The sequence below is a fragment of the Rattus norvegicus genome, chromosome 6 (assembly GCF_021556685.1).
Source record: "Rattus norvegicus strain SHRSP/BbbUtx chromosome 6, alternate assembly SHRSP_T2T, whole genome shotgun sequence".
NCBI classification, from domain to species: Eukaryota; Metazoa; Chordata; class Mammalia; order Rodentia; family Muridae; genus Rattus; species Rattus norvegicus.
Genome location: NC_141539.1, coordinates 74,235,537 through 74,261,605, shown reverse-complemented (window position 1 = coordinate 74,261,605; position 26,069 = coordinate 74,235,537). Strand labels below are relative to the sequence as shown.

General features: G+C 38.1%; 1 protein-coding gene across 2 annotated transcripts in view; it reads left to right on the top strand.

Annotated features, from left to right (window-relative positions):
* The window catches only part of Prkd1 (protein kinase D1), a 313,382-nt gene that overhangs the window by 166,581 nt on the left and 120,732 nt on the right, over nt 1–26,069 (top strand). For both annotated transcript variants that reach the window (NM_001412095.1, NM_001276715.2), the window contains 1 exon segment: nt 1,683–1,821. In NM_001412095.1, coding sequence (NP_001399024.1) covers nt 1,683–1,821 — 139 coding nt within the window.

The window sequence follows — 26,069 nt, the reverse complement described above, 5'->3', positions numbered from 1 at the left end:
AATAAGAGCATATGCCCACTAAAACATTTGTACATAAATGTTTGTAAACTTTTTATTTGTAACAGTCACAAATTAGGGGGAAAAACAGATGTTCCTTTGTGGGTGAATGGACAATTATGCTAGATCCATTTAATGAAATACAAATAAAAATTATCCATGCAGTGTATATGAATGAATCCTGGTATCATAACTATGAAAGGAAGCTACAAGATAATAAAGTACCTAGAGCATATTGTGAAGTTTCTATTAAGTGAGACTATACCACAGGGCCTTGTCTATGGTCAGAGGAGGGCTCTCTACCCATGGTTAGATTATATGAAGAGTGGATGGATGGGAGGGCAGAGGAAAGAACAGACTTCTAAGGGCAGTGCTGTGTGGCTTGATCATGCTTTTGTTTGCATGGGCATGTATGTTCATTAAAACAGATAGATCTCTGTGCTTATGTCCATTTTATGTACTATGTATTATTCAAGGAAATGGATTTTTTTACAATAATTGTGGTCCCCTCTTTTTAAGACCAAGGAAAGTGGTATTTCTGTTTTCTCTTTGTTCTCTAGTGCTATGATGATATTATTGAAGACATTTTTAAAAAGCGAACTACTTTTTCCATTTTAATTAGCATAGTGGAAGTGGTGACATCATTTCAGCTGCTGCATTTATTTTAGGAAAGTCTAAGAGATATGTAGAAGTAGTTTTTAAGCCTTGTCATCAACATAGACTTCTAAAAGCCCAGAATGTTCTGAATATGTTTATTTTTAATTTATACAAAAAAGCTCACATGAATGAAGCTCTTAATTTTATGAATAAGAAAAAGTGAGATTCATAATATACTGCACTTTCTTCAGAATATATTAGATTCTGGACATTTATTGAAGTAGAAAGTCTGGGGTGGCCTGGAACTCAGTGTGTGACAGAGGCTAGCCTGGAACCCACAATTCTCCACTTTTCCTTCCTCCTGTTGTAGAGTGGTGGGACTTGGGGCATGGGCATCTGGTCTTTGGTTACATACACTGCCATGGGCATGAGATCCAACACCAATTACAGTATAAAAAAGGGAGTCTTTTCCTTCTCTGTCCTGTGACTCCCCCAACCAGATAACAAGGCTTGACAGTGAAAATGTAATCCCATGAGCAGTCCATGTGCCAGTAGAACTCTGCACATCCCAAAGTTCCATGTGTATCAGCAGCTCATTTGTTTGAGTGACAGATCCTTACACTGTGTCAGATAGCCCTGCAGTTACAGCCTGAAGGAAAGCAAGGAAAACAGTGAGGGGAGTCAAAGGAGAGGTGTGTTGTCTCGCCCAGTTCTGTCTAGAGTCAGAGTATCTAGATCAGAATGTCTAGATCCTACTTCCATGCCCACAGTGTTTAGCTTCCTTGAGTCACATCTATTCCTGAGTGTGTCAAAGCACACTGACTTGTTTCTTTGCCAAGTTGTCGAGTTATGTGTAACAGAATTGTAATAAGCTCTTTCCTGTTTTAGGTGAGAAAAACCATTCTTATCTCCATGCCATCTAGCCTGAATAGTATGGCTCTCAATCACGTTTTTACAGAAACTTCTAGGAATTTTTTTCTGTTTCTTTGTTTGTGAATTAGAAACCTACTTGGCCGTTCATTATTTTTCTTCTAAGACAAAGTATTTGAGAAGATTTTGACATTTGAACCATTGTCTCACATTTGCAGTTCCCTGAATGTGGCTTCTATGGACTCTATGACAAGATCCTGCTTTTCCGTCACGATCCTGCCTCTGAAAACATCCTTCAGCTGGTAAAAATCGCAAGTGACATTCAGGAGGGCGATCTTATTGAAGTGGTCCTGTCAGGTAAGTTCCAGACTTCCATGTCTGTAGATAAATTAATTGCTTTTGAAGAATTTTTGGGCATAAGTTATTGAGTAATGCAAAGCATACATACCATACCATTTTATAGTCATGAGATGCTTTTTAGCTCTGTCTACCTGAACTTTCAGACTTGTTTTGAAAAAGTCCTGACCTGGACTGATCTGTAACCTCAGTACTGTCAGGCTGAGACAGAGGGATCATGAGTTAAGGCCAACTTGAGGTAGAGTGAACTCCAGATCAGACTTGCCTACACAAAGGAGGCTATTTCAAGAAAGAATGAAAACTGGAAGAGAATTTGGCCGTTGTCACACCTAGGAAGTTTTTACTGTATATTCCTATTGTGTGCTTCCTCCCAGACTCTAAGACACTCCCACCATAATTACAGCCATGCTCACACGTATCCTCACACCCACATTGACTCTTCTTCTGTTTACCAATTTGAATGAGTTGGATGATAGTGCGAAGAGTTATCTCACTAGTAATATGAAGGTGCCCATCAGGTCTCCAGATATCTAGAAACCAATACCAAATAGTAGAAAGAACTCCTGATTTGTTATTGAATGCCGAGACCAAAAGCAGAGGAGGTAGATTAGGCCCCACCCTGACTCTGCTACTAGTTAACTCATTTGTTGAAAGCTGTGTTTCTGTCTGCCCAACTATGTATTTGTGTCTTAAAATTTGAAAGTTATTGCTGTTAGTACTGTGAGTGTCAATGCAGAAAAATAAAATGGGTGAATTCACTATTAAAAATGTAGCCTTCATGAAAAGCACAGTTTGTGAGGATGGAAACCTGAGGCAGAGATCATAACTATGTCCAGATTTTTATTGTTCCATTTTATCATTAGATTCACTACTGACTGAGTGGGATTACATGGCTCCTCTCGGCTCTCTGACTTCTGTTTCCTTCTGTCTCTTTGACTATAGGCCAGTAGCTTCAAATTCCTAGACTTCATTTCTTGGACTACTTTCCCTGATCTGTGTTTGTCCATGGATGTCCCACTCTTCATTCTCCACATCTGCATCTGTTTATTTAGTCGGCCATGCCTTGCTTCCTCTCACTCTTTTGTCTCTGCTGATCCTCAATGTCTTGTATGAATGTAACTAAGTTGTATTATTTGCTTCACTCGCATTGGAGAGCTTGTTATCACAAATTAATTTTCATTTAACAAAAGAAATAGTTTTCTCTTGTTTATGAATCTGAACTGTTGCTAATACAATAAGTAAATGCTTTGACTATTCTTTTTTACAATTTGAAGCAGTCACATGCTTCCTTGTGGTGCTTTTCTGCGGTTTTCCTGAATTGGTTTACTGTACCTGAATCCTAGAAGCTAGCACACAAAAAAATTATTCAGAGAAATTGTTTGCAGCATGTATCTAAAATCCACATTAAACTCGCAGCCAGATGGTTCTGCAAATAAAGTATTCTGTTTTTCGAGTATATTTTCTGGATAGTAATATCCAGACATGCATGATTTAAAACTTTTCCTATTCTTTTTTTTAACAACAAAATATAATAAAATAAAATATGTAATAAGATAAAACAAAATCATCGCATTGAAGTTGTACAAGGCAAACCAACAGACAGAAAAGAACCCCAAGAGCAGGCATAAGAACAAGAGACCCACATCTTCAAATATTCAGGAGTTCCATAAAAGGACTAACCTAGAAGCTACAGTATATACACTGAGAATGCAGTGTACACCCATGAAGACGCTGGGCTTGCTGATTCAGTCTATCTGAGATTGTAAGCGTCCTGCTCAGTTGATTTAGATAGGCTTGTTCTCTTGATGTCCTCCATCCCCTCCGGCTACAGTCCTCCAGCCTCCTTTCCACAGGGTTCCCTGAATCCTATGGGAAGTGGGAGAGAAGATGGAGATGTGTCATTTTAGAGCTTTGTGTTCCAAGTTCTTTATCTGTTCAATTCTGACTGTGGGTTTCTGTATTTGTTCTTTAGAACCTTTAACCCCACGTCCTATTGTGTTCTGTACAGAAAGGTGCTCTGAAGGCCACCAAAAGAGAAACATTAACACCAGTCCAGTTATAAAACCCGTGATCTCCATGCAATCTGTTCTATCTGCTAAATATGGTAGGGCTTTGGTGGCATAAGGATTGTGGAAGTGGCTAGCCAACGTCTAGTTGGAATGATGAAACCCATACCCAACACTGCTTGAGTGACGAAACATAAAATGACTCCTAATGCCATCCTGCTATACTCATGAATTGGTGCTTTATTTAGCCATCATATGCGAAATTTTCTCCAGTGGCAGATACATGAAGACTTTTAAAACTTGGGCTTCTAGATTTAATTTCCTTTTCTCTCCATTTTACTTTTGAATATATGTGTATTGCATTCATATACACATACATGCATAGATAGATGTAGACATTTTAACTTTGTTTAGATGTCTTCCACTGAGCTGTGAACGTCATTAGCAGCACTAACTCCTTGTCCTCAGTCCTGGTCTCTGGGCAGGATTGAAGAGATTACGTAGCAGTAGAACTTAAGGAAGACAAATGATACTTCCTAGGGCACTGAGGGCCGTGGGGACAAAGGAACATGGCTCATTTACCCCTTGCTTGATCCAGGTTGGATATGAATGGTGTCCGTGCCTCACAACATTTTCGCGAACTGCTCTTCAAGTTCATCTTCACCAAAAATCCCTCCTGCTTTTTGATCTTTCTCTTGAAGTCTATAGTTTTCCTGTTAAATTTTGTTTACCTAAATTGTCTGTTTTTTTATCTTCCTACAATTACATTTAATCTTCTCCTTTGCCGGAAGTATGTTATTTTTTATATTTAATGTTTTACCATCAGAAATATTTTCTGACATAGAATCTTAGTAAAACTAAGAGAAAATCTGGAGAAAAATGTAATTTTGAGGCAGTTTATTTACGCTTGTTTCTTCTGACATAAGTGACCTCTCCTGCCTCTGTGATTTCTGAGACCTTTCACCATTGCCAGATTTCTTCACATTCGTCTCAAACTAAACTGCTCCTTGGTATTTCATTGGCTTTCACCTTCCGATCTGTTTGAAACACATGACTTCTATAACCAGTACATTTTGACCCATTGGCCAGCAAAATATTCCTTTGAAGTTGACAGATTGGGTTAGGCTAAGAAAACAAAACAAAACCAAAAAAAAAAAACAAAAAAACCAAGAACCATGATTAGCTATCTTGCAGGATATTTGACCACATGTGGTTGACACTAGGATTATGTTGTTTACTGATAAAACCCGTTTCTAGTTGTGATGGGCTTCAGCCCTTAGTACACACCTTTAATCCCACGCAATGGAGGTAGTTAGTTTGTAGAGGAAGCACCCGTCTTTGAGAGTTATATCTAATTGAGTGGCAGAGAAAGTGACAGATCAGAGGAAGATTGGCAGAATAGGATATGCTCAATTCTCAGGAGGAGAGGGAGGAAAGGGAAGCTACTTGAGGGGCAGTGAGTGCAGAGAATGTAGGAGGCAGTTTTACTGGGATAAGTGTACTAAGACTGAAAAGGAACCAGAAAATTAGAGCATACTGTCAGAGTTAGTCTCAGGTCGAGCAGAGCAGTTCAGGAGAGGTATAGAGAGAAGCCAGCTTGAACCAGTCAGCTTGCAGAGGAGTTTGGAGCCAGAACAGCTGAGTTGAGCAGCCAGGCGGAGGTCAGAAAGAGCTAGAAAGGGGTGAGCCCATTCAGCAGTGAGTCTCAGAAGCTGAAATATTCTAAGCCTAAATAAGATTTTCTGTGGTCTAGAAGCTTCCAGGACTAAGCCAAGGTAGTTGACAGAAGTAGTAAGCCTTGGAAACAGTTATTACAGGAGAATAAAGTTACTTTTACATAGCTGCTCTATACTTTGACATTATATTGCTCTAGGCCACACTCTCAACTCAGGCAATTGCTCTCTGTTAAGAAATGGATTAACTTTATAGCCAATGTTTTGAAATAGGAAACAGTACACATGGATCTTTCCAAATCAAAGTCACATCCAGGTTTCAGTGTATGATATCTAACTGAAAGGTCATTTACAGTGTTCTTCATGATGGGTTATTGTGGAAGCTTGATTAATTCACCAAAGCAAAGCATGTATGTTTATTTTAATATTTAAAATTTTAATAATTATCTCAATAATTCTTGCATGTGCACATGCATGCTTGTGCATGCTTCTGTGTATGTGTTGTATAAATGCTCACATCAGAAATAGTCAAGAACTCTAAGACTTCCACATGTGCAATCAGTTTGAAGTCACCTTTATCTTTTTATATCCTTGTAATAGGTTGTGTATTATTTTCACTTTCATGGAAAGCTTTTTTCCTCCCATGAGTATTTATTTGTTCTTCATGTTCAACAGCTTCATTATGAAGCCAGGTCTCTATCCTGTGAGAAGGTATTCCTGGCTTGGTCTCAGCCACTGACACAGGAGCTGAAATGGAGGCAGAGAGGACCATATGTTAAACATGAAATTAAAGAGTTGTAGCAATTTTTTGGAAGTCCTAAATGTAAGAGGAACAAAAGTTGAAGAGGACTCACAGGAGACCTGCGGCCACCAGAGAGTGTCAGCATTTCCTTTCCCTGCCCTCTGGTGTCCTTCCTTATCCTCCAGTGTAGTTGCCTAAAGAGTCAGTTTCTTCCTGGATGATGAAGACCTGATTCCATGTACATGGAGTACCAATCATGTCTGTTATGAACGATACAGTCTGTAATACCTGTGAGGTTTGGCTATTTTGAATTAAAGATGCAACTAAAATAGCACACACATTCATATGACTGGGAGTCAGGATTTTTGTTTTGTTTCAATTTTTTCCTTGCCTGAAGATAACGTGCTGTGCACACTAATTGAGCAGTTCTCAGAATCAGACCATCTGGGCTCATGCCTTTGTGTATTCTTTGCTACCCACATCCTCATCAAGTCATTTAGGGATTCATGATTTCCTCATCTGTGAAATGGCAACACCCTGCTCCATAGGCTGATACAAGAAATAAAACAAGCTTGCAGTCATATTAAGCACTCGGGAATATCGTTCGCTTAAAGCTACAATAAGGGCTAGCTGTAATCTTCTTTCCTCTTTGCCAGTTCTAGGCAGACATTCCTAAGAAGCCACATCAGATAACTGAGGAGTGGCAGGTTAAGCAAGATTTAAAAGGTCTCATAAAGATTCATCAAAACTTTGGTACAACTGTGAAGCCATACTTTCCAAATTCCTATACCAAATTCATTTTATTACAGGATGGTTTTAGCCTCTATTGACCACCTATTAGCTCTTGCCTTTACAGTCCTGTATTCCTCCAAGTCTTTTCCATGGAATGGTTGGTCTAAACATGAGCATCTAGGCTTTATGTTGAAGGCACCTCCTCCTTCTTGCACACAGGGCAAGAATCTTAGCATGAAACAAAAATGTAGAGTCAAGAGTCTGAGAACATGGTTCATTTAACCCATGCTTGTCACATAAGCATGAGGCTGAGATGAAATGTCTCAGAACACATGTAAAATTCTGTGCTTGATACCCTGCATCTGTAACTTCAGAGCTGGGGATGGCAGGCCTGATGCACACTGTTAGGTTTGAAACCACATTTCAAGGAATGAGAAATGATGAGGAAGACACGCACCATGGACCACTGGTGCTCCATGAATGCACATGTACATATACATCACATATCCCCAAAGGCCAGAACAGCAGCTATGCATCATAAACAACAAAGCCATACCACTATGCACACACGTTACAAGAAAGAAAATCTTTGCTACTGGACAGCATTCCTTTGAAACATTCTACATCACATCAGTGCTTGCTTTCATGATGACTCAGGGTAGCAGAGCAATTGGAAAGTCTCTGCCGTACCCGTTTTACTTGCCCACATCATGCAGGAGCTGAGGTTGTGCTGGAGGCTGACGCTCAATGCTCTATCCCTGGTCATGCTACTTACCTCGTATAGTTTTCACCAATGAGGTGAAATCCTGTACGACCTGTGTGAAAATTAACTTCTCCAGTTAGGTAAATTCATGTTTCCAGGAAGCACTGATGGTGTTTTATCACAAAGCATAGAAATGAACTTTTGGGATCCACTTCTCTTATCTTTATTACAGAACCAGAGTCCTCTTCTCTCTCAGAAAGAAATGAATGTTTAATACAGGGACTCAGACTCATCTACAGTCAGATGAAGACCATTATGTAGGCTCTTGCTTAAACAGCTATGTTGCAGCATACATGTGGTTGAGGCAGGAGGATTGCCATGATTTGGAGACTTCCTGAGTTACATAGTGAGTTCTAAATTAATGAAAAAATATATTCAGTATTAAATAGGATAACACTGCCACTGCTTATCCAGTGCCTTCTACAATTTCACATCCCTGACCAAAATTAAAACCATGACTTATTTATTCATCCTATTTTTCTCTTAATGGTGTGTAAAATATAATCCTGAGAAACTAACTTCATTGTAGAAGTGTCCTCATTTCTTTCTAAAAATTGCAAATAATTGATTCTCATGACATCATGTCATGTACACACATGTCATAGATATATGGTCTGTTGCTTCGCATGGCTCAGTCGCTATCTAAAATATCCACGACATGAAACAGAGCTCTTGAGAGCAGCAGGCCAGTTCGCCACTCATGCCACACTATATGGAGGAAGTTTTATTCATTTTTCAGAAATCAAATTTGATTATGACTGGCACCTTTCCAGATCCAACACTGACTAGTTAGGGTTGTAAAAGACCTGGGCTTTAGCATTCACTATAAATTTCTTTGTGACTGATTTTGATGTAGAAGTACCCCAGAATGAGTAATGATTCGTTTTTTGTTCCACTTTCAGTTACGATGATCTGCCCTGTGTCTTCTACCTATGATTGAGTTGGCTATATTTTAGAAAAAGAGTATTTGTAGAAAAGCAATCCTGCTTTCAAGTCATTGCAGTTAATTTTGCATTATCTCTCATGAAAAATGTGGCCTCATTTTCAGCATGACTTTTGGAACTTGTGGATGTGTCCATCATGAGACCAGATAACACTCTTTGCTTTGGCCATCACTATGTGCATTACTGGATGCTGAATGTGCTGGGCTCCAGCAGTTTATGAACTCTTGCTCATAGGCTCCTGTGTCCATGTTGGTTCTATTCATGGTGGCCCTAGAGCTGGCCTCAGACTTCTGTTTCAAGTCAAGAAGAAATGGGGGGGTGATGCTCTGGGGTTCTGGATCCCATTACATGCTTCTCTCAGTACCTCCCATCCCTGGTCTCCAGACTAGATCTCTGGTCTTCGTCTAACAGCACAATTTCTCTGCCTGAGGGTCAGCTGGCAAAACCTACAGGAAAAGTTGAATCATGTGTACCAGCACTGGAGTCCAGATCACTGTAGATCTTGGTCAGAGTACATGTCATGGTTTTCAGAGAATATGTCAGGGTCCTCTCTTTACACATAACTAGCCTCAGGCTTATGTCTTTAACATCAGGCAAAAGACGTGAGCCAGGAATCATAATGGTTCACTCCCTCCCTTTTCATCCATTACTGCACTAATTGAGGACAGTTCTACTGCCATCCAGCTAAATAGGAAGGGTACAGGTCAGTGAGAACCACACACAGTGCTATTTTTCTTGTATTCTTTGGTCACTGTGTAGTCAGAAATTCTTAACATTTACTTCTCAGATTGTTGGTTCATAGTCTGTGTATTTAAAGCCTAGCATGTTAGGTCCTTGACACAACAGGGCCTCAGAGGACTTTGCATACTTATAATTATTCTAGAAAATATAGTGGGCTTTATTTTTGTGTTTTTTAAATATGACCACAGGCAAAATGCCTTCTGTATGTGGAGCAGGCTGTGCAAATGAGCTATGTCCCTTAACCCCAAGAGTCTTATTAGTCTATCTTATTTATCCCTCTCAAGTGAATTTTGGGGACTTAAAAATAAAATCTTTTCTTGTCATAGATACATAAAAAGGTGAGTTGCAGAATTTACCCATGGTACTAAAACTTTTCTATGTTCTTCTCTAAATAGATATTCCCTGGCATTATTTCTGTAAAAAGACAATAAAGGTTATTTTTAAATTTTAGGTTAGAGCATGGTAAAAATTTACTTTTCTATTGTGTTAGGCAGGAAGGGTTCTTGTGATCCCAATTTAAACTTGAGAGTGAAAATATTTTGTATTATTATTTCATCTATCTTTTTAAAAATATGAAGTTCTGATGCAAAATTTGACTAAGAGACTTGCAGTCTAACTAGCCCTCTCTCTCACAGTGAAAACTACTAACTCTATCTAGCTATGTGTATTCAATTAAAATTAAATGAAGTAGAAATTAAATTTCTAGATCATAATGGCTTTCCTTTATCTTTTCAGAACACACATAGCCAACAGCTGTCATTTTCACCAAGAAAAACCAGTTCTGAAAGGTAGAAGAGGTGAAGGAGCACAGTTTACCTGTGAAGACCACAGCCTAACCACTTCCTTAGCACACAGACACAAAGACAGGTAGACACACAGACAGACAGACAGACAGACAGACACAGACAGACAGACAGACAGACAGACACACACACACACACACACACACACACACACACACACTCTACAAATATGCCTGCAGTATCTTCAGAGGAGTGTGGCAGGTGATAGTAGACATTACATTTCTGATCTCTGTGGAAGGAATTCTCTGACATTACCCTCTATGACATATCCAGGCCTAATGACTCTTTTTAAAGAAAATGAGAACTGCTATTCTTAAGACGTCTCAATTCTGAGCCTATAGAATACTTTTATTGCTACAAGTCAATGTTGTAGACTAATTCTATGTATTTGACATAATATTTCTCCCAAATCCCTTAGTTTCTTTTTCTTATTTCATTGTGTTTCACAGAGAGTATATACCATGCCAAACACCAAAGGCTGAACACAAAGTGAGGGATTTTAACTCAGATGCCTTTATTTACTCTCTGTGCAGCAATAGGAAAGCTCTTTAGTTTCTTTATCTCACCTGGCCATTTTCTATGATACCGTTAAAACAGCCCAGTCATACAGCCTAGTATATTGCATTGTGCTACAATATGAGGACTACTTATACAGTTCTTGAATGGCTTTGTGTCTTGCTGTCTTACAAACTTCCTGAATATATATGGTAATATATGGTTGCTTACCAAGTTATGCATTGTAATAGGATGTCAGTGGTACAGTCAGTATCTGTTAAAAAATACAAAATTTAATTATATTTCTAAATCCTAGAACTTTCATTAAAATACCTGAAGAAAGGCTATAATTTTGAAGAAAAATTGTTTTTATTGTTTTTAATCACTGATACCTTTTTCAGGGAATAAATCTGAATCTAGGAGAATTTACATGCAAGAATACTGAATACAATTTTAGAACAGTATGGTGGATATTAGTTTGTATGGTTTTCATTGATTAGTATTGATCAATTTAATTTTGTAGTGTTATGTGTATGGATTGTTTCTTAAACTCAAAAGACACTTGAAAGTTCCTTGAATTCTTCCAATGCAATGATAATTCCCTTGTACTAGGAAAAGTTATAACATATGCTTATTTCCATAATCATTTCTCTATTCGTGTGTCTGTCTCTTTCTATGCCAGGCACACAGACAGACAGACACACCCACCCACACACCCACACACACCCTTTACAGAGGAATCCAGAGGGGGAAAGGAAAGTTGTACACACTGTTAAAGGGAGCATCGTAGCTGCCCATGTTAGCAGAGGCATGTGAGACTTGCTACTACAGGACTGAAGTCTCCACAGGAGGGAATTATTTTTGCTTGAGCTAAAAGATAGCCCATCATTTGAAATGCTGCCAAATGCCCTGTCTTTGCTGTTCCGCGATTGGTGCTCCGTGTCCCAGCCATGCCGCAGTCTGCCCAGCACTCTCCCAGTGGTTGGCATGGCACTTTCTTGCTTTTAACATGCAGCCCATATAAAAATCTATCATAATCTTCCAAAATTAGAAATGCAGCTGTTTTAAGTCTTAACCAGCAGTGACACTATTCATTATGCCAGGATGGGAATCAAATACAAAGATGCATTTGAAAAGAGCAGTGTTGCACCAGAATGTGTGTGTGTCTCCACTTTCTAAGTAGTTCACATCCATAGACACTTCACAATGCTGACTTCAGGCTTTCCCTGTCTACACATACAAACGGTTTCTCCCTTCCGGCATACATGTTAATACAAAAACAAGAAGTTGAACTAGCTCTGATTTTATTTTCTCTGTTGTGAAACAATTTCACTCTTTTAGTTTCTAGAAAAAGGAAACTTTCCTACTAATCATTTTTCTTAGCTTGCTCAGTTTTTATTTTTTGCTCGGGAGTTTTTGAGATATTTATCATTAACACTTGTTAATCCTAGAACATCTATTGTGCAGAGCTTGGAGATTTCTCATTTAGACAAAGCAGTTATTATTATTTTCTCTTTTATTGAAAATAGTGCTTTCCCCCTCCTGCTTACAGTTTCCCTTCCTTTATTCCTCCAAGTCCCACTCTACTCCTCCTCCCATAGGAATTTACCCGTCTCTCCTTAGAAAATAAACAGGTTTCTATTGAATAATAATAAAATAAAGAAAAGAAAAGAAGATAAAACAAAAATTAATACATTAAAATAGGGGAAAAAAACAACAGAGTGAAAAAAGCCCTAGAGAAGGCACAAAAATCAGATACCCACTTGTTGACACATTCAGGATTCCCATTAAACAACAACAGCGACAAAAAACAAAACAAAACAAGCCAACTAAACTAAAGTCATATATTCAGTAGACTTCTAGGGATAAAAAGGGAAAAGATGAAATATAAATAAAAAATAGTAATACAGGGACTGGAGAGGTGGCTCAGTGGTTAAGAGCACTGACTGCTCTTTCAGAGGTCCTGAGTTCAATTCCCAGCAGCTATATGGTGGCTCACAACCATCTGTAATGGGATCTGATGCCATCTTCTGGTGTGTCTGAGGACAGCTACAGTGTACTCAACATACATTAAATAAATTTTAAAAAGTCTTAAATAAAAGTAAAATGTAGTTTAAAAAATTAAAAACTGTAAAGCTCTGCCATGAGATTATGAGAAAGGACCTTCCAAAGATGCCATCCAGTAAGAGTGCTCTGCAGTCAAGAACACTCATCCTTCTCTCAGAGGTCCTGAGTTCAATTCTTGCACCCCCAAGGTGGCTCATAGTCACCTTTAACTGCAGTTCAGTGGATCCAGTGCCCTCTTTTGACTCGCACAGGATCTGCACATGTGGTACATATACACACATGCAGGTGAAGACGTATACTCATGAGAGACAAATAAATCATTAAATGGCGACAATAGGCTTCTTAAAAAGCATAGGGTAGTTCTGGTGTTGAGGTCCTATTTCTGAATTGGTTCTTGATCTGTTAGTAAAGAAAGCCATGGGACAATTAATGGAAGGTAGATACAGGTAGGATTTTGGGGTCCCAGGAGTAAAAGGGAGATCCAAGGAAATAGAGGGCAGTTTGCCATGCTTGGAGAGAGAAGAACCAGGCAATCATGTGAGGTCTTGAGAGGAGCTTTGATCTGTCGCCACTGCTATAGGTTGCTGAAATTCTTAAAGAGAAGCCTTAGAAAGCCTGGTGAATTCACATTCTCTACTGGTGTTGATCTCCAGGTTTTAACAGATGTGCCATAATATGATGGTCTCTCTGAAAATACTTGTTCATGATCAGTAGACTTCATAATTGGATCTCAGTTCGAAAAATAAAATCTTCCTGCCTTTAGGACTGAGTATATTTGAGAAATTCTGATACAGTATGAGTGTAGTTCTCTCACTGTACCTGCCACAGGTACTGAACACTAAGGAATGGAGCACAGACACTCTGGTATTTACTTCTTTCATTGCATTGTGTGAATTGAATCTAGTTCCATAGTTGTCTGAATCATTTCTTTCTGAATTCCTAATTATTGCAGTCTAACTTCGGGATATGTGATTTTCAGTTTATAAAGTTAAAATATTCCTTTTATAAGCATTAATTGGCATTGTTCTGCAAATTCTTGCTTTTCAGAAAACAGGCTATTGCTATAAAACTTTAATAAAATATGTTTATTTAATTCTAAGTCTTGATTGACAAGTATATATTTTTTCTTATTACAAATAGATCATGTTTATATATTGAGACTGTTGGATTCTTTCTGTCCTTCAATGTCAACAGCAATCTCACGATTATCTCATGTGTAAATCTCTAATTTTGCTGGTTTTATGCTTTTGAAACATTTAGTGCTGAGCATAGGTCTTGGTTTGCCATCTCCAAGGACTGAAATCTATTTTTGGTGTCCTAGATACTTAACATGCAGAGGAAGGGGACTGTGCAGTGAATCTTTCTGGCTTAGAAATCATGTTGTCCTTAGCTGATAAGACCTTAGCAAGGGTGTGAGAGTCAAAACTCAGTATATTTTTGAGCAAGCTATTTTATTTCAGTGTAGTTTGAGGTATATAGAGAAGTAGAAAAAGAGTTCTTTTTCCCATATTCAGTCTCCTCCTGTGGTGTGCTGATTGTTGTCATGTATTTGTTAGAATGAGGAAATTCGCTTTGGGATGGGATATGGATTCACCAACCCTATTTTCCTCACTGTCCTCTCAGGACTCTAGGTAGCATGCCATGGTACCATTACCTGACCCGTCCCTTTCGTTTCCTCTGGTGTGTGACAGTTACCTTGCTTTTCGTGTTTTATTTTGAATCTCTGTTGTACTGCTCTTTGTCGGTTTTGTTCATTTGTTTTTCCATGAACTTAATGGTCTTGTGGACAATGTATAAAATATTTTCACAAGTATCCCTCAGTCTGATTTATGTGACATTTTTTCCTCATGATTAGGAATGTAACCTAGTGCTGTAGTACCCTTCACATCCCTGCAAGGATACATGATAACCATACCACACTGTTGACACTTAGACTTAATTACCGAGGTATGCCCCCCCTTTTTTTTGGCCTGGTTTCTCCAGTGTATTGTTTTTCCTTTCTAAGGGAAACAGATGTTAAGGACAATGCATTCTCAAGACGGAACTGGTGAGTTCCAGCCTTTGGAGAAGGGAGTCTTCCCTTGCATTTACTCAAAAGCCTATTTTCTCTCTTTAGCATTCATTTTACTACTTTGGTTCATACAGATGTTATTGTTTTAGTAATATATTTTGACATAGCGATTTCTCTTTTGCTAAATGTATAAGAGAATATAAATACAGATATAAATAATCTTGAGAAGAAATTCTGAATTTTAGTGACTGCTGGTATAATCAACTGTGGTGGTGGCCAACTTCAAATGCTATACGAATGAATACACACACACACACACACACACACACACACACACACACACACACACACTTATACACTTTCCTGGGCCACAGGTGCCCGATAATTAGTTATTCGTCGTACTGAGCACGATTCTGTTCCCATAGTGAGAGAAGTAGGTAACTGTCCCTACTGATATGCATGCATTTCACCATTTTTTTGAGCACCTAACTAAAATTAGAAGCCCAGTCAAGAAGAATTCACCCTAACTTTGTTATCTGCCTGGGATATCACCCTTTGGTTTTGGCCTGGGATGTCAACTATACTATTGGCTTACCTGGTCTATACCTTGCTGATTGAAGTTCTTAGACATTCAAAAATGCCAAAGTAGCTTATGTTGATCATTATGATAAATGTATATTCATACTCAAAGCCATTTTATCCATCTTCTCCATTTGACTGTGTCCCTGCTTATCTGTCATCTGGATATATCTAGCCTGCTGTTTGTTTCCATGGAACCTAACATTTTACTAAACAGTGACAGAAACAATTTAAATGTGGAAAACCTTTGTATGCTCTTTTCCCAATGTTTTCTTTTTCTGTAGTCTTAAGATTTATCTTAATCATCTTCTTTCATTTTTATATGATGAGGTTTTTCTATAAATTTTTATAAATTCATGGATTTCATAAATTTCAAGCTGGTAATGCTTTAAATCACTATTTTTATACTTTTATGTTTTCCATAGATTTCATGTTATACTTTCCTTTAATGTGGGAGGGACGGGTTACATGTTTTTCTTACCTCTTTACTCTTAGTAACAACGAACTATATTCTTATTACTGAATAAGCTCACATACCCACCAACCTCACTATATAATTAATTTGCTTCTGAAACAGAGGCTAATCAGCAGGTTTTCTCTAGATCTGAGTTTATCACAAAGAGAAATTGATTTATGACAGTTTCGAAGTATTGAAATGAAAATTGAAGGGACAAAGCACCTGAATTCTGTTGCAAAAGTTGATGATGCATAAATCCACACCATGCACTCATTGTAAATTTGCTGTGATTCTACTCGGTGCTCAGTAGATTTACCTTTATATCTATTTACAAATTTCATGATCCTTTAAAATCGTGTGCTCCAAATCACGTATGACTTTATTGAAAACAAAGATAATCAGAAGAGAACATTGAGGTAACTTCTAAATTGCATCCTGTATACTGTATAAACTTTTGAGATTTGCAGATCAACTATATTTAGTTTAAACAATATTTATTACAATCACAAAACTATTTTCTGTGTTCAAAGACTGATAACTATCTCAATTTTCTATTTCAATTTAAATTCAACTGACACCCCAAGCAGTTTAAATTATACTTTATTCCTTCCAGAAATATCTAACCCCTCAGTTTCCTCTTCTTTGGATTTATTATTTTGTTATTTCAATTATCCATTTGCTTAAAAATTATGTAGGCATTATTTTCATAGTGTGAATTTTCTTCTAATATTATTTTATATGCTTGATAAAGATTTTCATTATTAGATTAATACATTAGACAAGTCTGGTAAATATCAGAATGATTGATAGCACATGCTTGGTCATATATATGCTTTTGATATAAGGTGAGTATCACCTTTCATAGCTAGGGCTGCAATGCAAGATTGTGCATTGAATGAGGAAGAACTCTGATATCAGTTATGTTTCACAATTCTTGATTGAATTAATAATCTATTATTTTAAAAATTGAACTATGTGGATTATACACATTAGTGAGTAACCTTGAGTTACCAGTAAATCATTGATGTCCAATTAAGGAAAGAAAGGCCAACATTTTCCCTTGGCGTCACCCAAGTGTGAATTTAATTCTCTACTTCATGTTCTCTGTGTCTCACATCCTATCTGTATGTTGCTATGGGTCTGAAATTGCCTTCTGGAAGGCTCGGGAATTTCGTCCCAATGTTTATGTCTTCTGTCTGTCCGTGTCAGTGCATATCTGTTATTCACAAAGAACTTCACTCTGTCTTTATTGAACAGCATAGAAAGGATCAAATGGCAGAAGGGATGTGATAGTTTACAGAAATCATTAACAGAGTTCTATAAAGCACTAAGTCACTAACTCCAGCTGATCCCAAGTGACCCAGACAACATTGTTTGTTTATCTACCAATATCTATAAATGTTGGGTACTTTAAATTTCTGTGTTTTGTGCTTTATGCAAGTTACATCCATGTATTGTTCTGAGTGAGGAACATGGAAGAGTATGTAACCAAGAATTGTAGTTCTTCATTAGTGTAGGTTGCAAATGCTGATTGTATGGGAAACCCAAGGCGGGTGAAGTCAGTTGTTAAATTATTCTTTTAAATCAGGTTAAATCAACAATTGGAGCACACAGTAAGTTTCAGTCTTAAATTTTTCAGTGACTTTACGTATATTATTATCTTTGGCTGTGAGTTCCGTCAGAAGTCCTTATCTCTTAGAATGTAAGAGATCTTCTCATAATATTGCATCACCATAATGGACCCTTTGGTGCAGCTCATGTTGCTGGACAAACCTTGATTTTCCAGTCTAGGAAGTAGCATTTACCTTTTAGAAGCCATCAGAGACTGACTAGAGGGTTCAACACTTAGGGAAAGATACTTACATCATGAATTAGTCTAGCAGTGAGCTGTATGTTCAGACAGGAAGCTGAGACCCACAATCTTAAGGAGTAGCTGAGACGGAGGATATTTTCTGGTGACATGATTCATTAGCATGTTTTGGTCCCATGGGAAGAAACTGAGGGAAGTGGATGATGCTGTAAACCATACAGTTTCTACGTGGCTATAATTTACATGTTTGAGAAAGCAGGTATATTGTCTTTCTTATTTTTTTCCGTGTGTTCCTAATGGTCCAGTAACATAGTGTGAATGTCTATAAGTAAAATAATATGAATGAGTCTGCAAATGTTGCTAAAAATCACTGTTTCTGCATCCTTACCATTTGATAGTTCAGATGTGATACCTTCCTAACTATATCACTGGAAGGAATCTTGTTTCCTTCACTCTTTACCCCTTTCTTTCACCACAGAGCTCTAGCAATGCCTATAGCCCACAGCAGGAGAAATAGTGTCACCTGCTGATGTACCTTTACATTTTAGATAACAAAGCTATTTAGAAATACTGAATTAATTATTCTACTCAAAAGTATCTAAAATGAATAACTAAGGAAACTATAAAATATTAAAGCGATACCTGAGGATACTGCACGTAACTTTTACAAAATAATTGAAAACCTAAGGGGCGTTACTATAAGAGTAAAGATGACTTTGCTTTCTAAAAGTACGTCAATATAATTTTCTGTGTTTATTGATGAAAAGAACAATCATTACGATCATTATAATGGGAACTGGAAAACTACATCACCATTTGTGAAATAAATGTAGCAAGTCAGGAATAAAATTCCATACCTTGGTAAGCCATAGTTTTAAAAATCTGCATGAGGCATCTCCTAATCATGAAGTGAGAATTGGTATTCTAAAAGTTTGAAATTACAAGGAAACGTAGTGATGGCTTTGTAAAATTTTGTGCAGAAGGTCTAGCCGGTCCAGAAGTAAAAGATTGTATGTTAATGCAGAAAGAAAACTGACCACTAGTTTTTACTCTAAGAGTTTGATCATTAGTTAAATCCAAGAAATTCAGTTGAGAAGCTTAAGAAGATGACAGATGTAGAAGGAGGTTGAGAATCCTCAGAGAAACGCAAGAAGTACTTAGCAATGAATCTTGGAAACATCACCTCACCTGATGCATGCTATTTCACTGAACAATATTAGAGGAAAAGCAAGACAGTTTATTATTCAGAAAAAACCCTTATCCATTGTTGACAGAAATGTAAGCTAGTACAGTGATGGTGCAAATCAGTGTGTGACGACCTGGGCACACAATTCACAAAAGAACTAACACAAATGCAAGACGAATAAACAACAAAAAGTAGTCTTTCATCTTGTCTACAGCTGAAGAAGTGCTTATGAGTCCATATTTTTTCTTGCCAGATAGACAAAAATTAAAAGTTCAAGAAAATACTATGATAATACAAGTCACTGTGGCAAAACTCCAGCTCAGGTAGTTCTTTAGAAAGACACCTTTAAAACTGTTAAAGACAAGAAGCATTCATTGAGCTAGTAGCACTACCCTTTAGATATATTCTCTTATTAATAGTGCTGCAGCACGGGAGTCTATTCTCCTACAAGACCAGAAATTCTGTTGTCAACACACAAGGCTTAAATTAGAAACCCACTGCCCATTAATGACCAAATAAATTTTGTACTTGAATGCCTCAAAATGTTATTCACTAGCTAGAAGAAAAAAATGTATAGTTATCGACAAGAAAATTTATGACATATTAAATAGAAAAATAATTAGGGACACTTGACTCTGGTATGTGCTTTACCAAAGACTCTTCTTTTTAAAAAAAATTGCATTCAACATGAAAAGGCCTCTCTCTTGATGTTCTTTTTAATTTTTTCCAGTTGGTGTATATTCATTTTACATAGCACTATGCTTCCTAAGAATGTTTTCATACCCATATAGAATGTATGTTGACTGTGTTCTCCAACTCTGTGTTTCTCCCCTTTCTTTCCTGTGCCCACTCTAGTTATTCTGATGTTTTTCTAGACAATTTTATGTTTACCTTCATGCATAATGCACACATGGTTTTATGTTCTATTCTATTTAGTCTCTAGAAATAAGAGGGGGAATATGCTATTTGCCTTTCTATGACTTAATTAGCCTGTCTTAGTGTTCTATAGCTGTGATGAAACAGTTTGACCCAAAGTCACCTGGGCAGGGAAGGGGTTAACATTCTTGCCTGTGATGTGTCATCCAAGAATGTCAAGGAAAGAATCTGGAGGCAGACTGAATCCCCAGTGAACTACACTGGTGGGGGGAGGGCGGCAATGGGGGGAGGGTTGGGAGGGGAACACCCATAAGGAAGGAGGGGGGAGGGGAATGTTTGCCCTGATACCAGGAAAGGGAATAACACGCGAAATGTATATAAGAAATACTCAAGTTAATAAAAAAAAAAAAAAGAACCTGGAGGCAGGGACTGAGGCAGAGGCAGTGCTGCTTACTGACTTGCTCAGTCTGCTTTCTTATGTAGCTCAGAGTCCCTTGCCCGGGAATAGCATTGCCTACTGTAGGCTGTATATTGCCTCACAATTATCAGTCAAGAAAATATATCACAGATTAGCCTAGCCACCGATCTGACTGGGAGCATTTTCTCAGACGAGACTCCCTCTTCTCAGACAATTCTAGCCAATATCAAGCTGATAAAGAACCAGCCAACACAGCTTAATAGGTTGACCTGCACTTGCATCTTTTTCTCTGCAAATGACCTAACTTTAGTGTTTTTTAATACCAAATGTGTTTTTTCAGATATTGTGTAAACATTATAGGGTAAGGATATTGATTTACTTCTAAGGACAGTCCAGGCTATTATCAATTTTCCCCTTAAAGATCAACTGTACCATGATCCAGTTCTTGGTGAAACCATCTAAGCCATCAGAAATGCTGTCGCTCAGTATCACGCAACTCAAAGGCATGCATACAGAAGCGTGGGATGCTTCCTTTGCAAGAGGGAGGACCAGTACTCCAGATCTCAAGCACAATGAAGTGCTTCCTTCTTGAAGAACCAGAAAAGAATTGAGTCGCTTGGACTTCCCAGAGCTTTCTAAGTGAAGTGACAGCTTGAAGGTGGAAATTCGCTCACTCACAGCCCACACTTGCCACACCTCACCATCTAGTGCTTCCCTTAGCCATAGCAGCAGTGCACAGTTCTGGAACTCACAACAGAAATAGAACAAAATCCCTGGAAATATTTTATTTGTGCCTTGTCGTCTTTCAATAGATCCTGATAATGTTTGCCTCATGAGATTCAAAACTATATAAAAAATCAATTTTGCGTAAGTAATACAGTGCCCTTGTTCTTTTACACTCTTCATTTAAAAAAATACCATGCCAGAGAACCATGCTTACTGCATTTAATTTCAGTGATTTTAAACATTTTATATCATATCTTATTACCCAGATAATAGTAATTAGAAACATTTATTTATGTTTCAAACGTCAGTTCCAATTTTTTAAAGACCTAGTTTCAAAGACCCCGGGATTTGCAGTGGGGAAACACGAGGGTAGTACTGTGAACGTCTGAGTGCTGACAGATCCTGCATGAATACCAATGACAGTTTGTAGCCAACGTTGAAATCTAAGGTGGGATCAGGAGAGCACATTTCAGCAATGTTCATTGAAGCAGCTCTTGTTTTCTTGTGACTTTTGACCTGAGCTCCTTTGCCAGTGCCTCCTGCACCATCAGCTATTGCTCTCCGAGATGTGAATAGGCACTTATTCTCAGGTGTTCTGTCTTCTCTGGCATGTAAAATTACAGGCTTCTTATATAATATCAAAAAGTAGAAAGCTGTGGGAGTTATACAATTTCATTATGTCAAACACAAATACATTAAATCGTACTGTTTGTTAAAGTTAAAAATATATTCGCTGCAATTGCTGGAGAAATTCAAGTATAATAATGTCAAGAAAGAACTGAAATATTATTTAAAATGCTTTTGGTTCAATTCATGGAATAGAAATTTGGATGGCATCCTCTGTGCTTTCCCTGAAAGCTGCTATGCACACAGATTTATTAGCACGATGGTTTGTGTCGTGCAGCCGTGCTTCTGGTTAAGTCAGTAACTTTCCTGAGACAAAAGGGTGCAAGTCATAGTACACCCCCCATATGAGGTGGATGGTCCGGAGCTTAGGACCTGGTGATTCTGATGAAACTTTAACTCTTCACTAAGCATTTGATCTTCTTTACATATATATCTATTTCTGTGGTAGTAACTTTAGTACTTCATTGATACTGTTCTTTATTATCTGAATATAAGGGAATATAGCTCCAGGACCCAGTGTAAAACTAGTTTCAGGGAGATGTATCAATATATATTTGATATTAGTTCCTAAGACCAAAATTTAAATTATATAATCAGAGCAGTAATAGATTTAATTTGGATGTAGAACATTTTTCTTTGATAGTGTGTTAAAATATAGCATATATATATATATATATACATATATATATATATAAAATTATTGGACTAACAAGCCCTTCTTTTCCTAGAAAATCAGATTGGATAATCTAAAATGTTGAAACTTTTCCCTGAAAATAGGAGCACAAATGGTCTCCCATAATGGCAGTCGCCTCCTGGAGGAGGTGGCCTCTTCTATGATGAATATTGAGTTATTTGACCTCAGTCACCTCAATTCTCTATAGTCTTCCTTCCATTGTAGTTCAACATCATTCAACACCAGCTTTGCAACTGTAAATTGTGCCTCTCATAACCCTGAAATAGCAAGTAAAAATCTTTGTCTCTGTAAAATAACAGGAAAAAAATGCAGGAAAGAAAGAAAGAACCCTGAGATATTAAGCGAATGTGTCCAGATGCTGTGAAGTGGTTCTCTCTGCTTATCTCAGATCTTCACACCTTAGGAACAAGCTAAGTGCTCTGCTCAGTAAATAGGCATTGTTTCAAAAAACATGCCATTCATCTGTCTGTCAGAACATTAAGAAATGAATGGCCCATTTGTAATGCAGAGGCTCGGCCAATGAAATTGCTGTAAATAGTGGCCCTTGAGGGCTCCCCACAAGATATCTATGTCACTTCATCTGCAACACCGACCCCCCTCCCCAGGCTCTCAGGGCATCACAGAAGAAGACATAGAACAAATATAAAAGCCAGACTGTGGAGAAGAGTTGTGCAATGCTGTCTACTAGGCACAAGGGTGTTGTCCTCATGAACCAGACAGCATTGCAGCAGGCAGAATTAATTGACTCAGTGAATAAGTTACAAAACAAAAAAGGACATCAGATTGAGGGAGGGTGGGGCATCTTTGGGGGGACAAATTTGGGCAGTGTATGATTAAGATATGTTGTGTACATGCATGAAATTCTCAAATAAATAAAGTTAATTGGTTTTATTTTTTTTAATTTTTACTGAAAATAGACTTTTCTCTCATACAATACATTCTGATCACAATTTCCCTTTGCTCCATTCCTCGAATCTCCCCTGACATCTCCCCTCTCCTTCTATATCCACTAACCTTTCAATTCCTCTTCAGAAAGTAACAGGCTTCCAAAGGATGGCAACCAAACAGGACAAAATAAGTTACAGTAAGACAAGGAAAAAAAACCCTCTTATTAAGGCTGATCAAGGCATAGCTGGTGCTCCAACATATAGCAAGGACACATGCTCCACTATGTTTATAGCAGCCTTATTTATAATAGCCAGAAGCTGGTAAGAACCCAGATGCCCTTCAACAGAGGAATAGATACAGAAAATGCAGTACATGTACACAATGGAGTACTACTCAGCTATCAAAAACAAAGACTTCATGAAATTCTTAGGCAAATGGATGGAAGTAGAAAATATCATCCTGAGTGAGGAAACCCAACACAAAAAATCACACATGGTGTACATTCACTGATAAGTGAATATTAGTCCAAAAGCTCGGAATACCCAAGATACAATTCACAGATCTTGTGAAGCTCAAGAAGAAGAAAGACCAAAATGTGGATGTTTCAGTTCTTCTTAGAAGGGGGAACACAATACTCATGGGAGGAAATACTGAGACAAAGAATGGAGCAGAGACTGAAGAAAAGTCCATCCAGAGACTTCCCCACCTCGGCATTCATCCCATAGGTAGCTACCAAATCCAGTCAGTGTTGCTGATGCCAAGAAGTGTATGCTTGACATGAGCCTGATATTGGTGTCTCCTGAAAGACTCTGCCCGAGCCTTACTGATACAGATGAGGATGCTTGCAACTAACCATCGGCCTGAGTACCATGACCTTATTGAAGGAGTTAGAGAAAGGAATGAAGGAGCTGAAGGGGTTTGCAACCCCTTAGCAAGAACAATAATATCAACCAACCAGACCCCCTAGAGCTCCCAGGTAGTAAAACACCAACCAAAGAGTACACATGGAGGGACCCATGGCTTCAGTAACATATGTAGCAGAGGACGGCATTGTCTGGCATCAATAGGAGGAGAAGCCCTTGGTCCTGTGAAAGATTGATGTCCCAGTGTAAGGGAATGCCGGGGTGTTGAAGTAGGTGGGTGGGAGTGGGGGCGTCCTCATAGAAGCAGGGGGAAGGGGAAAGGGGATAACATTTGAAATATAAATACATATACTATCTAATAAAAAAAGAGGATGATAAGGCAATTCAATATGAATGAAAGGTTCTGAACCACAGGCAAAAGAATGAGAGTGTTAAGAGTCTCACAGAAATACCAAGCTAACAGCCATAACTTACATGTAAGGGACCTAGTATGGACCGGTTCAGGTCTCATGTTACAGTTTCAGTTTATTTAAGTCCATGTGACCCCTGTTTAGTTAAGTCAATGGACCATGTTCTTCTGGTGTCCTCCATTCCTCTGGCTCCCACAGTCTTTCCTTCCTCCTCTTCTGTGGGTTCCTCAATTTCCAAGGGGAGGGACCCGATGTAAATTTTATATGATGTAATGATAGCTTTTCTCCTGTTTCCTCCCTGGCTCCTCTCTCATGCAATTTCATACCTCTCAAATTCATGGCTTCTTTTTATTTCTTACACACACACACGCACGCACGGATATCCTGCTGAGTCTGTTTAGTGTTACTTGTATGTATTCGTCTATATGGTTGACAACTTGGTACAACCAAGTAGGGGGCTCATCATTGGGGGTGAGCAATTTTCCTTCCCTTGGCAAATGTTAAGTGTCAGTAGTTCTTCGTCTAGAAGGCACTTCCCATGAGATCCCCTTGTCCACGTTGGCATGTTTACTGGTATTTTCATTGTTCAGGTCTTCTTTAGGGAGTTATATTGAGATTCCATGGATGTACCTTTCTGTGTCATTTATAGAACACGCCATCACACAGCAGATTTACCAAGCCTCTGGCTCTTCTAGTCTTTCTACCCTTTCCTCTGTCATACTCTCTGAGCCTGGCTTGTGGTATAGATTTATCACTCGGGGCTGGGCACCCCACACTCAGTTGTTCTCTGCCTTTTGACCAATGTTGACTTTCTGTAATGCTCTTCATCTGCTGCAAAAGAGAGGCTTCTTTGAGGAGTGGATATTTTATCCGTGGATGCAAGGATAAGTATTTATAGTGAAATTAGTGATTATATTGGATTAGGAAAGTGGCAGTAGGAGATTCTTTTCTAAGATCGCTGATGTCATCAGGCATGGGCAGTTGGCTTGGTTTGCAGATTCCAGACATGATCTTCATCTTATTTAATAGGTGTTATGTCCAACTAGGTAGCTATTAGTTACTGTCAAGGTATATGTATCACTGTGGTATCTTTAGGTTTCTTTTCTGTTTGTTTGTTTTTTTTGCCTAAAGTAAAAATAAATAGCCCATGAAAAAATGTACCTTGGACACTTGAGCTTTGAATAAAGGTCCATTCCATCTCATGGCTGGCAAAGTTAACTTAGAACTTGCATGACCAATCATGTACTTAACTGATGCTTATTTTGAATGACCCAATAGTGTAACATATATCCCTGGGAAATGGGATCCTCATTCTTTTGAGATTTGTACAAAAAGATTCTTGCAAAAAAAATTCTTATTTCCATGGGAATATTTTAATGTTATATTCCATCAATATTTCCTAGCTTTGGCTGCTTCTCAAAATTATTTGAAAACCTTAAAAATAACTATGCTCTCCTACCACAAGAGCTACTTGGTAGGCATTATCTTGACTTGTGATATTATGGTACTATATGTGTATGTATGTGTGTGTACTATGTGTTTGTGTGTGTGTGTATGTGTGTGTGTTGTATGTATGTGTATTTATTTTTGCATATGTGCTGCTGAATGTGGAAGCTGGAACCTAATATCTAATTTTTCTTCTTTATATACTCAGGCAGGGTCTCTCACTGAACACAAAGCTCTGTTTTGACTAGTCTGAGTAGCTAACTCACTGGATCCCATGTTCCTGACTTAATT